This window comes from Neodiprion pinetum, chromosome 2 (assembly GCF_021155775.2).
Source record: "Neodiprion pinetum isolate iyNeoPine1 chromosome 2, iyNeoPine1.2, whole genome shotgun sequence".
NCBI lineage: Eukaryota > Metazoa > Arthropoda > Insecta > Hymenoptera > Diprionidae > Neodiprion > Neodiprion pinetum.
Genome location: NC_060233.1, coordinates 2,581,049 through 2,602,286, shown reverse-complemented (window position 1 = coordinate 2,602,286; position 21,238 = coordinate 2,581,049). Strand labels below are relative to the sequence as shown.

At 38.0% G+C, this 21,238-nt stretch overlaps 1 protein-coding gene across 8 annotated transcripts in view; it reads right to left on the bottom strand.

Moving 5' to 3' along the window:
* The window catches only part of LOC124211891 (probable cytochrome P450 4aa1), a 43,183-nt gene that overhangs the window by 9,608 nt on the left and 12,337 nt on the right, over window positions 1-21,238 (bottom strand). For 2 of the 8 annotated variants that reach the window (XR_006881534.2, XM_046611406.2), the window contains exons 1-7: window positions 17,558-17,739; window positions 16,125-16,296; window positions 15,659-16,039; window positions 15,493-15,565; window positions 14,715-15,253; window positions 14,448-14,627; window positions 14,197-14,385 (exon numbers count right to left, since the gene is read on the bottom strand). Coding sequence is in view for 7 of the 8 variants with exons in the window: in XM_046611406.2 (XP_046467362.1) it covers window positions 14,225-14,385; window positions 14,448-14,627; window positions 14,715-15,253; window positions 15,493-15,565; window positions 15,659-16,039; window positions 16,125-16,296; window positions 17,558-17,611 (1,560 nt within the window). In the remaining variant the exon portion in view is untranslated. Of the gene's footprint in view, window positions 1-265; window positions 1,278-5,208; window positions 5,345-6,965; window positions 7,322-11,873; window positions 11,977-13,937; window positions 14,386-14,447; window positions 14,628-14,714; window positions 15,254-15,492; window positions 15,566-15,658; window positions 16,040-16,124; window positions 16,297-17,557; window positions 17,740-21,238 lie in introns of those variants that run through there. The other 6 variants (XM_046611405.2, XM_046611407.1, XM_046611409.2 and 3 more) reach the window with 6 other exon arrangements.

The following is a 21,238-nucleotide window of genomic DNA, read 5'->3' as shown; positions in this document are numbered from 1 at the left end:
GTCAAGTTTCTCGTGATAGGTACCCATCATCTCTTCCATTGGAGATGAAATTATTTTATCTGTGTAAAACTCTCAAAGAATAAAAACCAAACCGATGGTGAAACATTTCCCCGAAATTGTGAACCCCACCATCTGTTTTGCGTCAGCGTACGTTGTACATCATGGCTACACTCGAGACATAACAGCCACTAAAAGGACTTGAAACGCAACGTCGAACCGTCGGTTTCGTACAAATCAACCCCGAGGGCAATAATTTCTAGTATACCTGGGTAGGTACCGTAGTCCCAGCGTTAATAATCGCAAGAACAAATGATAAGCAAATCGAAGAATAGGTGCATCACATTCGACCGATGAAACCACATCAGATTTTTCATCAGTCTGCGCATATCCAATATGACGACGTCACAGAAATCACGCAAATAGTTTACTTGAGGTTACTACATTCATTTCCGTGTATTCTGTTTGCTGAAAATTGCAAATTTTTTTGTGGGGTAAAACGTTGCGTAAATAGTAATCCAAACACTACCAGGACAAAGTATCAATCCTATACGACGTCACCTTGGATATCTGTTCCGATCGTTTCACCTTGTTTCCTTGCATCGTGGTCAATTGTTATAAAAAAACAAAACAATATTCAGGGGATGAAAGACGAAGAACGTTGTTAGACGCAGGAATGTTTATTTCCACCTCCTTTGCGGTTTGGCTTGGTTTCATAAATTTACGACGTCATTACGAAGATACACGAGATCATCCACGTATAGGTGTACGTTACCCATAGAGAGAGAGAGAGAGAGAGAGAGAGAGAGAGAGAGATATGAATGCACTGTGTATATACATATCATATGGACACACGCATAGCGAAGACGAGAGTTAAATGTATAAATAGATTCCCCCATGTCCCGGGAGTGGCGCCGATAGTCTGTGGCTCCGAACTACATCCTCGAGTTGGGATTGGTCGGAATAAAGTGACGTCATATCTCCTCACCCTACCCCAAGTGAGACACCACCGAGAGTGGCACACAAGAATCCGACCTCGGTTTTTATCTTTTTCCGAATGCTTGGGTCCTACCGTTCCTACACACGTCGTCCCTCCAGTAAGCTCCAAGGAAAAGACGCCGTCCCGTCCGTCTTCTTCTTCTTCTTCTTCTTCTCCTCCTTCTTCGTCCCTCGGGTGCTCATTTCGCGAGTAAGAAATGCAGCCCCTCTCTCTGCTCCCTCAACTCCACGCCCTCGTTTCATCCCCCGAGTCTCCGAAACCCTCGGCACCTTGCCATAACCTTGAAAACACGCCAACGTAATCAGTCGACCGCGTCTCCTTTTCTGATCTTACCCAGATCGCGGTTACACATCGATTTTGTCCATAAGAGAGGGAGTTTTTTGCCAACGTGAAATAGACGTATTCGTGACGTCACGGTTCGTGTTATACATGACATATCCTAGATGCGTGTATGTACGTGACGTTGCTGGTATTTGTAGGCGAATAAAGTCTCGCAAAAGTCGGTCGAAACCGTAGCCACGAGAATGGTGTGCGAAAAAAAGAAAGTTGAGTGAAAACAGCGCCCCGAATCATTGTGTGGTATGAGAATGCACGCGGCATATACCAATATGCCATTTTTTGTTGACACTGTATTATAGCTTTCGACCGCCATGACGGTACGACTATAACTCAATCCCCAACCCTTTCATGCGTACGTTTTTCCCTACATGCGATTCACTTGATGTTTTGCATTAGTGGGCTTTTGGGGTCGCTGATTACGAATCTGAATTCGAAATTCGGAAATTCAAAATGGCGGATCCAATATGGCGGTCGTAAATTCAAAAAAGTTACTTGATTTTGATAAAACTTTACGTTACCAGGTTTTTGGGGTCACTGATTATGAATCTGAACACTAAAATCAAAAATTTTAAATGGAGACAAATTGCTGACAATGAAGAAGAGACTCATAAACGACTAATTCCCTTTCTCCTTGTATTCTAGTATTTCAAGTCCCTATTTTTTCGAGTGTTGGGCAAATGATCAGGATCAATGTCTTCCATAGTTTTCTCGAATGATCGCTACCATGGTTTATAAATACATTAGAAACGTACAGAGAGAAGTGCGTATGAAGTAGCAGCGAGTCGATCGGTTCGTTACAGACTCGTTTCTCGAAGCAGCCGTTGTTGAATGTTTATTGCCTACACACACGTGCCATAAATGTATGACTTAACGGACAATAACGTGTCGTGGGTGAAATCAACTTGACGCAAGTAATAAACTGGACGAGAAAACGTTAAATTTTTATTACCAGTAGTTATTTCATATTGACTAACGACGTGAGGATGATGGAAGAATAGGTAGACACGTAAGGTAGGTAGACGAAACTAGAAAAAGACACCCACCTCGAATATCTCTGACAGTGTAAAATATTTATAATGACAAAAAATTATGGATTTGTCACGCGTCACAAATTTCCTTTTTAATCATCGTCGAATCTATAATTAGTCCCTTATACAGCGATGACAATAAATAAATCCAGAGTACGAAATTGAGAATACAATTTATCTTCGTTCCGAAATTTCTCGGAATCGCTTTCGTCTCTCAATATGTATTTTTATCCTCCAGTGATAATCAATGTGTTATTGTAACACTTGATACCTTATACACCGGATGATAAGCATTACAGTGTCAAGCTTAAATGCGACGTACAACAATCATAACAACAATGTGAATAATTTCGAAAGGGGAAATAGTTGCATACGTATGTATGCATGTAAAAAAACCTCGTCGTCATCTTCGTCAAAAACAATCCAGTCCTCAATTATTTACTAACTGACGTTACGGATACGTGTAACTGAAATGTTTGTCGGTTTCATTATACGTTGGCAAAATTATAAGTCGCTCTTCTGGATTGCAATAACGCGTAGAAAAATTTATTAATTGATCCATGACGACGAGGATATATATGTATATATGTATAATAATAAAGCGTAGTTTAAGAAATTATACCATCGTTATATAAACGCTACAGATCCCATCCCGAGGGAGACGATATTATTAATATTATATCAAATTGAGCGGACTGATCAAGTCTAGTGACGACGATGATCATCGTTCTGGGAAAATTAATCCTAACGAGACTCGCTTTCGTCAAACTTACAAGGCATTCGCGAGCCTTGTTTTGTTATAGATGTAGATCCATCTCAGCGACGTTACATCAGGAGTATAAGGAGGGCGCCTAGGGTGAAGGCTTAAAGATTTTCTTAAAGATTTTTTAGGTATTTTTTTTTTTTAAGACAAAACGTTGAAATCAAATTTCTCACAACTTTCACGTTATATTTATCGACATTTAAGCAAAATTTGCGAATTTTTTGGAGACGAAATATTGAATACAACCCAACGTATAATGCCCGACAGGAACGTATGTAAAACAAAAAGCGTAGACATAATATCTAAAAGCAATAGACTGATTCTGCTCAAATTTTAACAGCTCTTTATTACGTGCCTGTACATATCGCGTTTTCAATTCACAAAGGTTGTTTAAATGTCGATAAATATAATGTGAAAATTATGACGGATTCTGTTTCAATGGTTTTGCTTAAAAAAAAAGAAAAAATGTCCAAAAAACCTTTAAATAAAAAGCCTTCGCACTAAACGACCCCCGTAAGAAAGACATCCGTAAGTGATATGAACTTGACGAGATTCGAAATCGATAACTAATATTCCCTGTAATTGCGACACATCGTATGAATGGCTTGTGTAATTGATAACAGGCCACATTTGGAGAAGTTTCGTCGAATCCGAAAATCTCTAAAGTGTCGAGGATGGATACAAAGCGTCAAGTGTAAGCCTCGCAGCTTCGGAGCTGCGGCATTATGCTCTTTTACGTGTAATAGCTCTCCATTGATAAGCCGCGGGAAGCGTAGACTGGGTTCCGTAATATCATAATCGTTCCGTATATACACATAAGAGTTGATTGTTATATTATCGTCGAGTTGATGCTGCGGTTGCTGCCGTTCAATGTCAATCTCTAACGTTAAACAACGACGTTATAAGGAGAAACGGTGAGGGTTACACAGTCCGGTGTAACAAATGAAACGTTCATTACTGACCAGCATCCATGGTCAAGTTCCACCTCGCGTTGTGGTTATACGGGACGTACAGTCGGGTAGAAAATTTGTCGAAGCAAGAAACGGTCTTACAATTAGCGAAGGTTCGAAAAGTCCAACGTTCAGCGTTGATCGAAACATGTAAAAGAGTCGAGAACTTGGTTAAGAAACAAGTCCTTAGATGATATCCAATAACTGAGTGTTCCGAGTATTTTGCTCGGATCATTAATTCAGCGACTTTGTATGGTTTTTGATGTAACTGTAGATCAGCTTCGGTGAAACATTTTGAACTATATATTGTTTCACAGCGATCTTGACCCAACTGTCGGTTCCACACATCCTTAATAGATGTAACGTAATACAACAACCTCGAAGTTCAATTCCCAACCAACCTTCCAGTGATGACTTAAAACTCTGAATGCTTAAAATGATCCGGCGGATACTCGCCATTCCTTCAAGTTTAATCAACGACATTTGTCAAACGGTTTTTTCTTATACCTACTCACGACCACATATACGCGAGGGGTTAATCACTCGTCGATTTAATGTACACCTGATTTCAAGATTACAAGGAATTAAAAAGATTTTAACGGATTTCAAAAGATTTCAAAAGATTTCAGGAATTTCAAATCATTTCAAATGATTACAAAAGACTTTATGGGACTTCAAAGAATTTCAAATGATTTCCAAACGTTTCAGGAATTGAAAGTGATTTCAAAAGATTACAAGAGACTTTGCGGGATTTCAAAGGATTTCAAAAGATTTCAAATGATTTCCAAAGATTACAAACGATTTCAAAAGATTACAAGATACTTTATGGGGTTTCAAAAGATTTCAAATGATTTCCAAAGATTACAAACGATTTCAAGAGATTACAAGAGACTTTGTGGGATTTCAAAGGATTTCAAAGGATTTCAAAAGATTTCAAATGATTTCCAAAGATTACAAACGATTTCAAAAGATTACAAGATACTTTATGGGGTTTCAAAAGATTTCAAATGATTTCCAAAGATTACAAACGATTTCAAAAGATTACAAGAGACTTTATGGGATTTCAAAGGATTTTTTCAAAGGAAAGTTACAGAGATTTCAAAGGATTTCAGAAGATTTTAAGAGATTTCAAAGATTACAAAAGATTTCAGTAGATTTCAAAAGATTTCATGAGTGACTAACCTCTCGCAGATGCAGGATTTGAGAGAAGGCATAAGTTCCATACCGTATATAAGAAGCGCAGCCAATGGTCCGATGTGTGTACGTACTGTAAGAAAATACAGATACGGTATTAAATATGGTTCAGGAGGGAAGCATACGATAAAAACAAACCCGTAGGACCGCCTATCCTCGATTGAGGCAGTTAAGGATCGAGTATTTGTCACTTATCTTGATCGTGACGAGGATCGACGACGGCGACGACGGCGCGTGCATGACGGTGACGATACCCATTATTTTTCCCACTGCGCAATCCCATCTGCGTTATAGACGCGATTGGATATCAAGGAGAAAATCATTATTGGATGTATTATATGTACATATGGGGCATTCCACGTCAAATTAGCAGTCCATGTACCTCACCCTCTTCGATTCTGATCATTTCTTAGTACGACGTTCTTACCGATCCAAAATGGTATCGGGAATTTTTTCAGATTTTCTTCAGTCACTGGTGAAATTTATTCAAAATCGCAAAACTAATTACGATAACGCAATTTGGAAAAATCTTAAAAAATTCACACTAATTCGGTGATTCAAAATTTGATTTTTTAGCAACACACGATAATGGGATCTCAGTATTGACTATTTTTTTGCAAATCTTTAGTTTCACAGTGTCGAAATTTTTTTTTTTTTTTTCGCTTTCTTATTTTTTATGCGCCTTGATCTAAATAGATTTCAGAATCACATTATTTTCACGATTCCGTGATCTATTTAGATCGGGGAATAGAAAACAGAAAAAGACTGAGATCCCATTATCTTGCGGCGCTTGAAAATCACATTTAAAATCACGGAATCTGCGGTAAAATTTTCAAATCTTCAAAAAATGCCATTCTCAGAATGGATTACTCGATTTATTTCAAATTTCACCGGTGACTGAGAAAATTTGAATGAAATTTCGAAACCCTTTTGCCCTGGTATGAACATCATACTAAAAGATGGTTAAAATCGAAGAGGATTGGGTACATGGGCTGTTAATTTGACGTGGAATGCACCATATACACATATATACACACGTATACTTGTCGCGATGCAGATCTACGTTATTATATGGATCATGATCGTACGTACGAACGTACATATGTGCGTAGACATACGTAATTAGGTATAATATACACACCGCGAGTTACGTCGCAGCGGATTTGATCATTTTATCGTATAAATTATTCGAAACTGACAATGAATAATTTTACGTTAAATCCTCAAGTCTTTATCCAAATACAGGAAACGAATACAAAATTAATAAGCGGATTGGCCCCAATTTTTTGTTTTGTTTTTCATTCGAAAACATTTTTGTCAAAAAATAGACTTCAAGCCACCCTTCCCAACTAACCTCATTGTCAATGAGATAAATAACGTTTTTTTTTTTTTTTTATTATTACAATCTCTCTGTAGAAAATTGTAGTAAAATGGTTTTCCATCGTTGTAATAACCGTTCAAATATCATTGCAATATTAAGTCGCTTTGGTTTGCTTTGCTGAAATCGTTTTTTTTTTTTTTCTTTCTCTTTCACAATTACACAAGACGTCATCATCAGTTTATTACGTTTTATCGACACGAAGAATCATCGGAAAAGTTACCTGGTAAATGGAACAAAAAAAAAAAAAAAACTCATTTTCATTTTCTACCTTATAGGTACTTCGTTTTTTTTTTTTTTTTTTATATCATGGAAGAGGACGAAAATGACAAACACGGTCGTAAATTTCACTCGGTGCAATAAAAACGAGGAGGCAGGGAGGAGACGAGAGGAGAAGAGATTTGGAACGCGACCTAGGTCAGCTCTTGAATTCCCGGATCGAAGGAGCTGCGTGTCCTTGAGGAGAACGGTATCCTGGATTCCTGGAGACTTAACCTCGGTATCAAGAGCGGGAGCATCCCCTCGTCGAGGATGATGACGTCAATCGACGATACCCGGCGTCACGAGTCTCGGTGGCGCCTCGTTTTTTCTCCCTCAGCTCCCCTTCCCAGCATCCCTCGATTCGGAACTGTCGTTTGAAGAACGACATCGCCAAGGGGTCGAGAAATATTTCTAATACACGGTCAGGAGATGGAAAAAAAAAAAAAATGTCCGATGTAAAACGATTTAAAAAAAAAAACGAAAAAAATTTAAAAGGAGAGAAGCAATTAAGGAGCTACTAACGAGTCACGATTAATCGCCATAATAACTAGGCGAGATACGCGTGTAAGTATACAATGTGTAGTATAGGTACGTACACATCGTATATACTAAAGTCAATCTCCGGACACATAGACCCTACAAGTGTTGTACGTCAAGTGTAACGTATTGTAGGTATGTACCTAATAAAGTCAAATAATTGGCGGGTTTAAAATTAGAACGATAAACATCAAGTATATGGGTAGTGCAGGAGATGTCAATTGGGGCTAAATGGAGTGCACAACTGCTGTCAAATCTGTTAGCCGACACGGCTCATCGGCGACCTGCTTCTCACTAAACTCTACCTCGTATGCAAACACGCGCACAAGCGTTAACATATACACATATACCGGGACAATCTCTTGAAAGTTGAAAATCAAGCGCGCATGCGCCAAATAATTCAATCTCATTGGTCGGCCAAATCTTCCCGCAGCGATATTCTTGTCCGCGATGCAGGTGAGCCAACCTAAGCATTAAGCGTTAAATTCCGACCGTTCATTGAAGAATCGACTTTTCGACCCAATGACAAATGCTTCCGAAACGTTTCCGAGTCGCTGCCTCGATTATTTGAGATTCTAACCTCGAAAATTCGTATCAACTACATCGCCGCCAGGAACAGTTTGACAGCTGAGAACTGGGGATGGCAAGCCTGCACGAAAAGCCGATAAAACTCGCGCATGCGCGGTTGATTTTCCAGTTTCAAGAGACTGTCCCGGTATATGAGAAACTTTTTTGTTTTTTTATTTTTTTTTTTTGATTGGAAACAGGTTCAAAAGTTTCATTTATGTATAAAATTACGCCTGCTAAAATTTGAGCTCTTGATATCAATATTGAGAGATTGCGCATCGCACTTTTCTATTTTCCATAAGAATAACACGGGAAAAAATAGTTTCTTCTCTTTATGATTTGTACAACTAGCCAACGATACGTCGTAAGGAGAATTCACAGACATATTTTTGCAGGGAATTGAAAGATCTAGAAAAAAGGTATCTTATATTATGATAAATCTACGCTTTCAAAAGTTAATTGAGGTTAAAATCTATTTAAGATCTAACTTTTGAAATACTAGACTTATCGTAAAATGATGAGAGACCTTTTTTCTAAAGCGTTCGATTCTCTGCGAAAATATGTCTGTAAATTTTCCGTACGACGCGTCGTTGCTTAGTTACAAAAATCAAAATGTGCAAAAACCATTTTCTCCCGCGTTATTCCTAATGGAAAATAGAAAACTGTCGTGCGCAACCTCCTAATGTTAACATTACAATCTAACATTTCAACAGTCTTATTTTTATACCTAAAAGAAACTTTTGAACCTGTTTCCGAGAAAATCCTTCCATTTTTTTTTCTTCTCATTTCTGCACTCAAATATTTATGTATAAATATAACGCGTGGATGGTATATACGGATAAATTTCTACGGCACATATTTCATCGTGCCAGTTGATATCGCGACGCGTATAACGATACGATACGATAGTGGGAAAGGAGGCACTTCTGCTTATAGTTGTTACAATATACCTGAGAGAGTGAATAAAGAGGCGGTAAAAGAAAATATAACCGTCTTTATACGTAACCGATCACGAAGTGATCGCGTGATACGCATTGGTTTTTTTTTTTTTTTAATCATCGTTCGTTTCTTCGATTTCTTTTTTTTTTTTTTTTACTTTTATTTTTTTATATCCCCAAGTACAATAATACATAATATACCGCACCATTCACGGATCGTTATACCTAACAATAAGTATAACACGCGGTGCAAATATTTTCTCGCACACGGTGTGTGCTGCTTCTTCAGCTCGAGCCGATCATGTGACTGACAATGAACGATGAAAATAACTCGACGCGACGCTTTAATTACAATCAGACAGTTACGATATGTTTTACTCCTTTTCTTTTTTTTTTTTTTTTTAATTTCTTTATTCTCAATCCCCTTCTTCGTCTTCCTCTTCCTTTCCTTTTTTTCTTTTCATTCTTATCCAGGTAATAATCGTAACATTTTTTGCTCGTCGATTCTCATTCGTTTGCCCTCCGACGATGTGTTCTTTTTTCTCAATCCAACTCCACACGGCGCAAGTATTACACGTGACTTTTCGTTGATATTAAAATATTGAGGAAAGTTGAAGAAGAGATAAAAGCGAAAGGAAGATTAGTAAAAAAAAAAAAACATCATCGCGGTAAAGAATTTTCCGAAAAAGGAGAGGAAAAAGATATTAACAACGATGGAAAAAAAATTCCAAAAAAAAAAAAAAAAATCAACAACGATCATCGAAAGAAAAGATGTTCCAATCGATCAAGAGTTTATACGTACGATTTGAAAATCGTTATTGAATATTTCTAATCTGATCCGTGACGATGCGTCTCACGATTCAAGGTACACGATAACGAAACGAAGAATTTTTTATCATTATCTCCGCGCAAGCCTGAAGCGTCGTATATTTACGAGCGGTGAAAAACTGTTGTATCAATTAGATGGAAAAGTATATATCGGACAGATTTTTGATGAGAACGCGAGATGTCGTAAGTTGATTGTGTGAAAACAACAAACGCGCAATACTCGATTAATACCGAAAATATGTATCATCATCCGGACTTATGAATATCGTCATAATCTGTTTGTACAACGAGCGAGAAGTAGCGTCGCTATTTATTGAGCGAGAAATTGATTCTGAGCCGAGCTGAGCTGAGAGTTGATGCCGGATCGTGTGAGAGAGTTTCCGAGCAGAGTCCTTAGAGTCGCCACTACGCGTTGTCGAAACGCTCGGTGATCTCGACGTTACAAGCCGTCGGTATAAACGGAATGCCGAGAGACGCGATAGCCGCGAATAGTGCCGGTAACGTTGACGTCGCTAAGACCTTCCCTCAATATTCGATTTCGGTATCGAAGAGAGGGGGAGCGGAAGATAAAAAAAAAAAAAAAAGAATTGAAAAAAAAAAAAATTGTCCACCCGATCGACGATCGCATGAAAATAATTTTCGACTACTCGTTATACTCGCCAAATTTGCTGAAGCCGCAGCGTTTCTTTAATTATACGTATATACAATGTGTACTTGGGTTGGGTCGGTTTTTTTTTTTAAACTTTTTTTTTTATTGTCTTACGTACGCTTTGAGAAGTTAGTTTTTTAGCCTCGGACGATGCCTCGTGAAAGCGGAACTCGGTAGGCAAAATTTTAAAAGGTGACGCATTGGGTTTGAATTTTTCGAACACTTTAAACGAAATATTGCGATAACTGTACAAGTTCGGAAGCTGTTCTTGGTTTCACTTTGCGGATAGACAAATGTTCTTTGAAACAGGTCGTGACTACTGCGTGACGTTATTTTTATCAGCTTAGAAGACGGGTGAGATAAAAATTTACAAGGTGACAAGCATCTTCGTTCGTTTACTCGATGCATTCAACTTTAAACGTTTGTATCGAATACGAGATGAACATTTAAGTGTAAAGTAGTCTCGACCTTTTTTTTTTATAGAAAATTTGATAATCTACAAAATGAAACCAAAAACAACTTTCCAACTTGTATGGTTTTCGAGATATTTCGGCTAGAGTGTCTGGAAAATTGAAAAACGGATTGGTCACCTTTTAGAATTTTGCCACCGAGTTCCGCTTTCACGAGGCTTCGTCCGAGAGTAAAAAAACTAACTTTTCGACGGATACTAAACAAAAGAAAAAAATGTTTTTCAAACGCAACCTCATTCATATGCAGAGAAGATACTGTATAACATATTTCTATTTCAAATCCATTGTATACATACATGTATAGATTTAATAAAAAAAATGTGTGCACGTGATTGAAAAATTTAACGACTTTAGAATAAATTTACAAGTATGATGTAACAGATTCGATGAGAGTTGAAAAACAAGCGATTATTATACACATACCTATTTACGTACACATTGTACGTACTTCAACGTACAAAGTATATCAACGTCAATTAATATATTATGTCGGTCGTAAAAGAAAAACTGACGTAGTTTTACGCGCTATAAAATAATTATGTGGGTACATATGACGAAATTGTACGCCTCGACAATCGTTTATCAAAAACATTAAACAAAACGAATGTGTACAACAAACGCATTTAAACCTTGTACCGTAGCGGGGCAGCTGTATATGTATATATATTAATATATCATACGACCGATTGTGCAAGTTTAAGAAGACTTTTGGCCGTTGTTTAAACGACGACGTTTTAAAAATAAGAGATAACGAATTTTTCAATAATTCTTCCTCGCGCTTGCGTTTCCTTTCCGTAGATACATATATATATATGTATGTTATTACAAATGACCGGGTCTGTTTTTTTTTTTTTTTTCTTTCTTACAAATATTATAATCAGAATCAGCGACCTTCGCATAAGCTAATTACGCAAACAATTGTACAATACGTGTACTTGAAAATATGCCTATTTGGTTGGATGTTAAAGAATTACATACCGCATGAATAATTCATGTCCGTAAGTAACTGCATTAATGTACTTCGTTCTGTCGTTCGAGAAATCATTATGCGTCCATCGGATGGCGTTAAAATTGAATCTGCAAGTTTTTTTTTTTTTTTATCATCAAATAAAAATAAAAGAATGAAAACTTTTGACAGCGAAAATCGGGGATAATATTAAACACGTTTAACCCTCAAAAATCATACCGTTGTACACGCGTAGTTGCGAATTAAAACGAAAGGGGTGGGGGGGGAGGGGTGGGGGGGGAGGGAAATACCTAAGAAAAAATACGGACGTTAAAAAATTTCCAAACACCGCGTGTAACTTCCGAGGAGAAAGTTTCGCAAGTTTCGCTACCGAATAGAAACGTACAAGTTATCATACACAAATAAAAAGAGTGCAACGGTTACGCAAAACTTGTTTTAACGGGGATTAAAAGATTATACACGAATTATTTTGTCTAGAATTTTTGTACGGAAAGTGAAGAAAAAAAGTGATCGATAAAAATAAAAAAATTATTAAATCAGGTTATTTTTTCTAGCTCAGGCTTTATTTTTTTGCAACATTATCCATAATGTAAGATATAAAACCGGTGATCACGAATTTTGAATCTGGATTCTAGATGTCAATTTTGATTTCTGCCACGAAACGAATAAATGAAATAATAGTTTCATTAGATAAAGTTTCCTTTTTTCTAGAAACCACAACGGTATTTCGGATTAAAAGACAAATTACTTATTTTCTCAAACATTTATTGTAAGTAACAATTAAACAAACTTCGGTTTCACATTTAAATCACTTTTATACAAAAATAATATTGTTACGGTTTCTTATCAGCTGAATAATTGAAATGACAGATTTTCTTCAATCAGGAATCAGACTTTTTCGAAAAACATTAATTTTCATCCGTTTAATATCCCTTGACGTATAATAAATCACGTACACAAATCCCAGGCCCAAAATCTCTGTATACTTTTGCTAGGGAAATTATCAAATCGTTATTATTTCTCCCAAGACTACAGAAGCAAACTTCCAAGGGTCGGTGTATATATTTTTCCATCGTTTTGATGCATGAGAAATAAAAAAAAAAAAATAATTGACTCGACCCAGGCACAAAAATAAGTTTAAAATTTTTATCTTCTTCTTATCCGGTGTAACAAATGTACCATCGATATTTTTACAAGTGAATAATACGCGTGACATTGGGAAACAAATAAAACCGTAGACATAAAATTTCGCAAATTGTCACCGTAAAAGTCTCCTCCGAATTTATATTTCTTTTATAATAGATCGCGTATCTGCGTCAGGCGAATATAAATTTATACGGCTCATCGGATGCTCGATGACGATCCAGACGGACGAAATTTACGGCGCCGAATTGTCGTCTCGCTGGCTCAAAGACGATCATTCGCGACGATATGATTAGTGGGTGTATAAAAAGTGTACATCACACATATGTACAGAAATTTTTTTCTCTTCAAGCTGGCTATCCGTACATATAATATTAATACACCCACTTAAGTTCGGTTCGTGTAATAATTGGGTTACATGTATAACGTATAATATATGGGTAAGAAAATATGAGGAAAAAGAATAGACTCTTTCGTTGTAAATTTCAAGACATTGAATAAAATAAATTATCTACCTATCCGGCAATGGCTTGTTGAAAGATAAAACAAACTACGTGGATTGCGAATATTAAATTACACCTGTGACATGAAACAAGGGCGAAGAAGATGAAAAAAAAAAAAAAAAATAGATATTATTCCCGACTCAACCATAAAGTAAAGTTTTCTGACCTCAAACGCGGGACAAAAGTGAAATATTTTTCCCCAAAACGAATTTACGGGAAATATGAAATCGTGAGATCATAATTTCCCGGAAATCTGAATCAGCGGAATACATGAGATCAATTTAAAATTCCCAATTTTCAAATAAATATTGCGGCCAGAGTTGAATCGAGAATAAAGTCTTAATATGTAACACAGGAATAAAAGTCGCCTTTATTCCCTCGTTACATAATGTACTGTTAGGTACACTTCGATTATGAATTCAGTGTTGACTTTTGTTTTACTTTATTTTTTCTCAACATTAATATTTAGTCCATGTATACGCTGTCATTCGACCTCACCCCCTTCAATTTTGATAATTTTTTAGTACGATGATGCAACCGACCAAAAAGGGTCTCGGAATTTTTTTCAGATTTTTTTAGCTACCAGTAGAGTAGAAGAAGAATGAAAACCAATTCCGAAAACGCCGTTTTTAAAAGTCTGAAAAAATTCTTAATAAAAAACGTAGTCAGTGGACTTCTGCTTACCCAACACCTCGTCCAATTCACACGAATTTCAATATCTCGGTCTTAAATTAACCCAGACACCGCCTTGAGCCCTCAAAGTGATCCTGTACTTCAGCCGTAACTCGTCCTTCCCTGGTACCGTACTAAGATGAAAGTTCCGAAGGACTACGCTGATCAAAGCCTTCATTTCCAACGTCGCGAACTTATACCCTGAAGCGGAGAAACGTTCCAAGATCACTCGACTCGCGATCATCATCCGCACCTTGACTTACCGATACAGTTCCTCGGCCCCGCGCTGAAAGGGAAATAGGCATAGCGGTGTCTATTTTCATTGCTGTCAGGGTCGAATCTCGTCGGATCGAAGGTGTGGGGATCTGGATAGAAATGTGGTAGTCGGTGGGTGACGTAGGGGAGAAACATAACTTCGCATCCTGCAGGGATCACGTAATTTCCTAGAAGAGAAAGAGGAGTATCTTGAAAAATATGCTACAGAGGACATCGCTAGCTGTAGAATGAGAAGAAGAGGAACCTCCACCAACCAACTTTGGTGTCCTCTCTCAACTTTCTACCGAAGACCGGAACGCTCGGATAGAGTCTCAGCGACTCTTTTATGCACATCTCGAGGCAGCGCATCTTCCTAAGATCATCCGTCGTCGGTGATCTTGAGTCACCCTCGAAGATATCCTCCAGCTCTTGAACGCACCTCTGCTGCCACTCGGGGTGCGCCGCAAGAAGAAACATCGTGATGGTAATTGCAAAGGCGACGGCATCCTGGCCGACGAGCATGAACGCGCAGCACTCGTTGAGGATGTCGTTCTCCGTAATGCTCGGATTTTTCTCACTTGCTTCGATCATGAATTCCAAGATGGACGTCCTCCGCTGGGAATCGTCAACCTCGTGATTCACATCCGGCTTCGTCTTCCCGATAACTTCTCGCCTCTCGTCCATCATCTTCTTGCAGATCGTAAGGAGCTCTGCGTGAAAGGCCTTTTCACGTTTTGCGGCGGCTGTCATCTCGTAGATCCGGTTCACCCAGAGCCACGGACGCATCAGACGATACAGAGCCGTTAATTGACCCCTGCCAATCGATGAGAAAAAAAAGCATTACAAATTTCTCTGCACATCCCCCATGAGAGAGTTGGTGACCTCAACGTTGTTCGACCAAATGTCAAGTAACTGTGCAAACTGGAACACCTTTCAACTACGTCCGCTATATGTATTTAACAACGATTAACGAGACGGGATACTTTCAATACCGAGCTAGTTTTCCTTGGCTCTAGAATCACCGTCTTGGGTTCGTGGCACGTTGTCACTTACTTTCTGAAGGGTGATTCTTCGTCTTCCGTCTGCCTCTGCTCTTTGGAAGCCATAGTCACGCCAAAAACGATCTCTGAAAGTTTCACGTTCGAATTCACGGTCCATTCGTCGTGGCAAAAACATTAAAAAAAAAAAGAAAAAGAAGGGAAACAAGCGCGACACTCACCGTTCAGAATGTTGACGACCGAGTCGTTCACGAACTTGGTCAGATCGATATTCTTCTCGGCAGAATTCATGAGCTTCCGGATTAGGCGGTTGGCACCATCGATAAAAGTGTCGGTAAACCGGTTAAGAATATTCAAATTGAAAGCTGGTTGAAGGATTTTCCGATGAATTTTCCAACGGTCAACATCACTCAGTACCAATCCATCGCCGACCAGATTGTGTAAAAAACTGTAGAAGACGTTCTTCTCCAAGTGCTTGGTGCTGCCAAGTACCACCTGAATGTCGGCCGGCTCGAGGAGGATCACCACCGGGAACACCGTCAGCCATATCCTGAAGATGGTACCGTACATGTCGTACCTCGTATGAGACATACGCTGCAAAACTGAGCAGAGGAAGACAGCGGTAATGGGACGTTAAAGGGTCCTCTCGTGGGTGGTCCTGAGGGGATGGAGATTACATCAACTCACGATCTTTATCTGTGACAAGACGGCAGTTCCCTACCAAAGGCAATGCCGGGGGGCCGTTTAAATATGTCAGGATGAATTTAACGGTCCTGAAGTAATTCCAGAATGCACGAAAGGCGTAGAGGACTGCCAGCAGCGCGACGCACGCCCAAGCATGGCTCTCATTGAAATCCCACTGGAAAAATATGTCAAAGAACGATAAGGTTTTCGATCTCGGTACATTCGAGACGTGCAATGAGGTCTGACTTCCATTAGTGTCCTGACTGGTAAAACATGTCTCCATGCGATCCCTTCTCACGTATATCGGTGTACGTGAATTAATACCAACTGGACAAATCATAAAACAAATCGTATCGACGTATACACCTATTATTAAAAAATAAGTAGAGACAGTATTATGGTCAAAGTATAGTTGCTCATCATTATAAATTATACTATACCGATTGTTCATATTTGTGAAAAAAAAAATTGGAGTTTTCAAAGTAGATATAAGAATAGTAGACAAAACGTAGATTGTATTGGCAATTACCTTGACGGGATATAGCATAGCCATCAACGGAAGAGGTAAACAACCGTGACAATATTATTTGCCACATTTTTCTATGGCCACTTGAATAACAATGCGTGGTGTAATGGTGAAAAATAATAAATTTTGATCCGGGAAAATCTTTGGATAGAATTTCAAACGAGCTCGCATTCCTGATGTCTGGAACCTTACTTAGCCGGTTTCGCAAAAGGTACTGAAGACCGTTTTGAGAACTTGTCTCGATAAATTCCGGGATTACGTAAAAATTTTCATTTTCACAAAATTTATCCTCCGTGAGATGAATTATTCGGATAAATTGACCGTTCGGAGGTTTGAAAGACCGTCTGAAACTCTGTTCGATCCTTTCCAAGCGATTCTTCGCAATTATTTCATCACGACGAACGATAAATTTGAAAAAAAAAAAAAATTAATTCTCTCACGGTGTAAATTTTTCAAACAGTTCTTCGCGTGTGATTAGTTCGATTTTTCACCGTTGCTTGTAAGTGCGATTTGTCCGCCTCGAGTCACTCGAAGACTTGAGTAAAAAAGTTTGTACCGGCCATCCAGTAAATAGCACATAAAGAGGATAAAATTATTTCATGTATTATAATCAATTTTTCAGTTCACCTTGTGCAAAAAAATTTTGCAAAGCTGTGCAATTAGTATGTAATACAGGTAAACGAAGAGAGAGAACAAATGTCTGTAGAATGTAATCAAGTTCCAGCCCTCATTGGAGGAGCCTCATTAGATACGTTATACCTTGATCGAACACCAAAAACAAAATTTAAGTATTTACCAAACGAAATTATCCATAAAAGTATAAATCGATAGACAAACGACCCCAACAACAAGTACAAAACTATATGGGATGATAGATTGATTGATGATAACAATCTTGAAATATACTTACGGGAAAGACGTGAACAGAAGACAAAGATTCGAAATCAGGCCATTGGATCGCCATGTTAGATTCTTACGTAAAAAAACTTGAGATTGTTGAATACATAAATTGCTTGAACACTCGTAACCAAGACGAAGAAATTCATTTACTCTTAATTTCGACGTAGGTTACGAATCGATGGCAAAAGATGTATGAATATCTGAAGTGAACTTTCCTAGGACTATCAAGAAGGATGCCCCTACTATTCCGAATACCGGTTTCGTACGAATTAACAAAAATAAGACTAAAAACCAGGTTGTCACAAGTGGGAGCTTCCAATTGCGAAGCGCTCAGGAAACAAAATTTAACTAAAATAAATTTCGAAACTGCCAAGACAAAAATCGAAGTTCAAGGTCCCCGTGCGGGAACCTTTTCTTTTTTTGGCCTTCAATTTTTACGATACTTTACATCTTATTAATGAAATTAAACGTGTAATGTATGTATACGTACATACAGGGTGTACTAATTTATAAGTACAAGCATTACGATTTCAGATGACCTGATAGTTCAATTGGAAAATTGTGTCTTAGAAAAGTTGTAAAATGGTTCAGACGGTGGACGCGTGTAGAATTTTTTTCATGTGGTCCAGCATCATAACTGATGATGATATAGAGGAAGAAGCAGTTTTTTTTTCTTTTTTTTTTTTTTTTTTTTTGTAAACGGAAATCAGCCATTTTTGTCTCAACTTAAATATTCTTTATTCGAAAATGTACGGAACGAAACCGAAACCAGCTTCCCCGAAATAAAAATCCCTCGTATATATTTCGCATATACACGTATATTTACAAATCTCTTGTATAACTGTAAGTGCAAGTTAAATATTTGACTTTAGCGGTAGATATTTTACGCAGTATGAAGAGAATTTTTCTCTCCTTTCTTGTCACCCTCGAAAACAACCGACGTCAACACAATACACTTATGTACATACATGTATAATAAGCTAGATGATGATTTGTCACGAGGAATAAAAATCTTGGTATAATAAACACTTGACTTTCAGCAAGGAAAAAAAAAGGAAGAATTTTTTTTTGTTTTTTCATCACATTTTATGCACATGGCAGATATCCAGACACATAAATTATATCTTACAGGTTTAAAATTAAACGCTTCATTTTGCGTTCATTACATGTCACACCGCCAACGTATAATATACATACATACATACATATATATATATATATATATATATATATATATATATATATAATATATATAATATATAAAACTGCGCGCGATCGTTGATGATAATAAAAAAAATGTCAACAGTATATATCTTTCACTTTATTTTCCGACGATATGTGCGAAGCGATGAGAAAAAAAAAAAAAAAATCCAAAGTCATAAATCTTGAATACTTGTTTCAAGGAAAAAAAAAATAAAAATCGGATACGACTGTAAACGATGTATACTGAATTTATTATAACAACAATTAACATTGAGAATACCGGATATCGTACACGTGTGTAACATTTGCATGTAATACGTTACGTAGCAGGTATGTATTAGTGAAAGGGAGGCTGCCGCTGCCTGCATATCATGCGCTTTGAATAGGAGAATTAGGAAGGAAGCTGTATTACACGTACAATATGTTTGCATAATCACACGCAATAGTTCCAAGGTGGTATTATTTTTCCTCGAACAATCTATGACGACTTTCTCTCCCTCCCTCCCTCTCTCTCTCTCTCTGGTCGTCGATCAGCTGCACCGGCAGGTCAAATTCCTGAGTCCCTTATATATCCATGGTACACGTATATCTATATGCATATGTATATAACGTATACATACGTACACCTACGGATCCTAGATATCATGGAGGAAGTAGGAAAGGATTTCAATATCACGCCTGATCCGAGTGCGAGGCGAACGAATGACGCTGCACAAAATTATACACCTATATGTACACGTTCACATTGTACACGCGTGTAATAATTATACATGTATATGGGACACGAGACACGCGGACGAATATATTTTATTACACGTACAGTCTCAACGGTATCTATACGCATACCACAGATACATAATATACTTGCGATAGAAGAGCACAGGCGGTCGGGCAAACCGGAAGGAGCTCAGAGCTACCTGCAGGATATCGCGGGAGATTTGAATCGAGCCTCCCAGGGTGAACCGGTTCACTCGTACCCGACGCGTGTGTACGTTCAAGGTCGCATATCAAGGTCAACGCTGTGTGTACACACATACCAACGTCATGTAATATCTTAGACCCATCGCCCCGGGACTCGGGACCCGGGAAAAAGTTGACGTTAAGCTATAATACAATGCAGATGGGTCATGGCTCTCCATTTATTTTTGTTTATTTCGAATACAGGTTACGTAAATTAACGACGAAAATCTGTGTGCAAAAAATGTCCCGAACTGTTACGATTTTTTGTTACATTTTTTTTTTTTTTTTGACACATCAGGGATAATCCCGATCGAGGTAAACTTGGTCTAAAATATTGTTAAAGCATTCCTTACGGGATTTCAAGGCTAAACTTCCTTTACACGATATTCGTGAGACGCTTCGTTTTCGAGTTACAGAGCCCGATAGTTGGGCCCAATCGGCATGCTGACACGTGACCAGTGAGGGCGGGGCGAGTAGTCGCGGTCAGCCACGCCCAGAGAAGCTGCACCATCAACGACTCGCTGACTTGGAATTTCTCTATCTCGAAAACCATCGATCCCTCGAAATTCGCATAAAGAAAGAATCGTCTCGAAATTTCGTGAGGAATCTATCGGCTTCGTTAGGAATAATCTAAATTTTACCGTACTGTAAATATTCAATCGTATGTTCGATTTTTTTTTTTTTTTTACTTTTATGTTTCTTTCACGTCTCAAATTTGAGATAAGATTTTTACTATTCGAAAATAACTATCCGTTTACGTGTCAATATCTGCATTATATGTTGAAATATCGCAAGTTTTATTGTTTGCGATAGTCGTAATTGAAAACAAAGAAAATAGACATGTTGAAACCGGAACAGTCGACCTTTCCCATCGAAATTTCCGTACGTATAATTCGTATATATATTACGCACGGCCCTGCATGATCAAGAATCCATTCCAGAGTCAAAGAACTTTGACTAACTATAGAAGTAGATTAGCGAGTTGAAGGACAGAGAGTGCCGTGTATGTTAGAAGAAGGATGAAAGGGGGGGGGCCGAACAAAAATGGTGTAATAGAATTAAAAAATTCCAAGAATATTAAAAAAAAAAAAAAGAAACACACCACGACCTCAAAAGTTTCCAAGTGCTCTCGGACAGGCAGAAATATGTATATACGTATATATATATATATATATATGTATACGTATATATACATAGAGTGGTAACATACAAAGCTGATTGTTAGTGAGTTATACGGACGACCGAGAAACTAGAAAGGTTCAACGGGTCTACCGCGTATTACAAGTACGTTGAAACTGAAACGAGAGATAAGAACCAGTTGCTACAGCTATAACTCTCTTGTGCAGGTTATTACACGATGGACGTAAGTGGGGAAAAAAAATAAATAAAAAGTAAAAAATAAAAATAATGAAAGGAAAATAAAAATAGTCAAAGATGCTCGAGGACAGGGATTGTTCAATGACTGTTCCGTACAACGTACACCAACTGTATCGTGACTTGCGGACACGTGATTCCTAGATGCGTACGT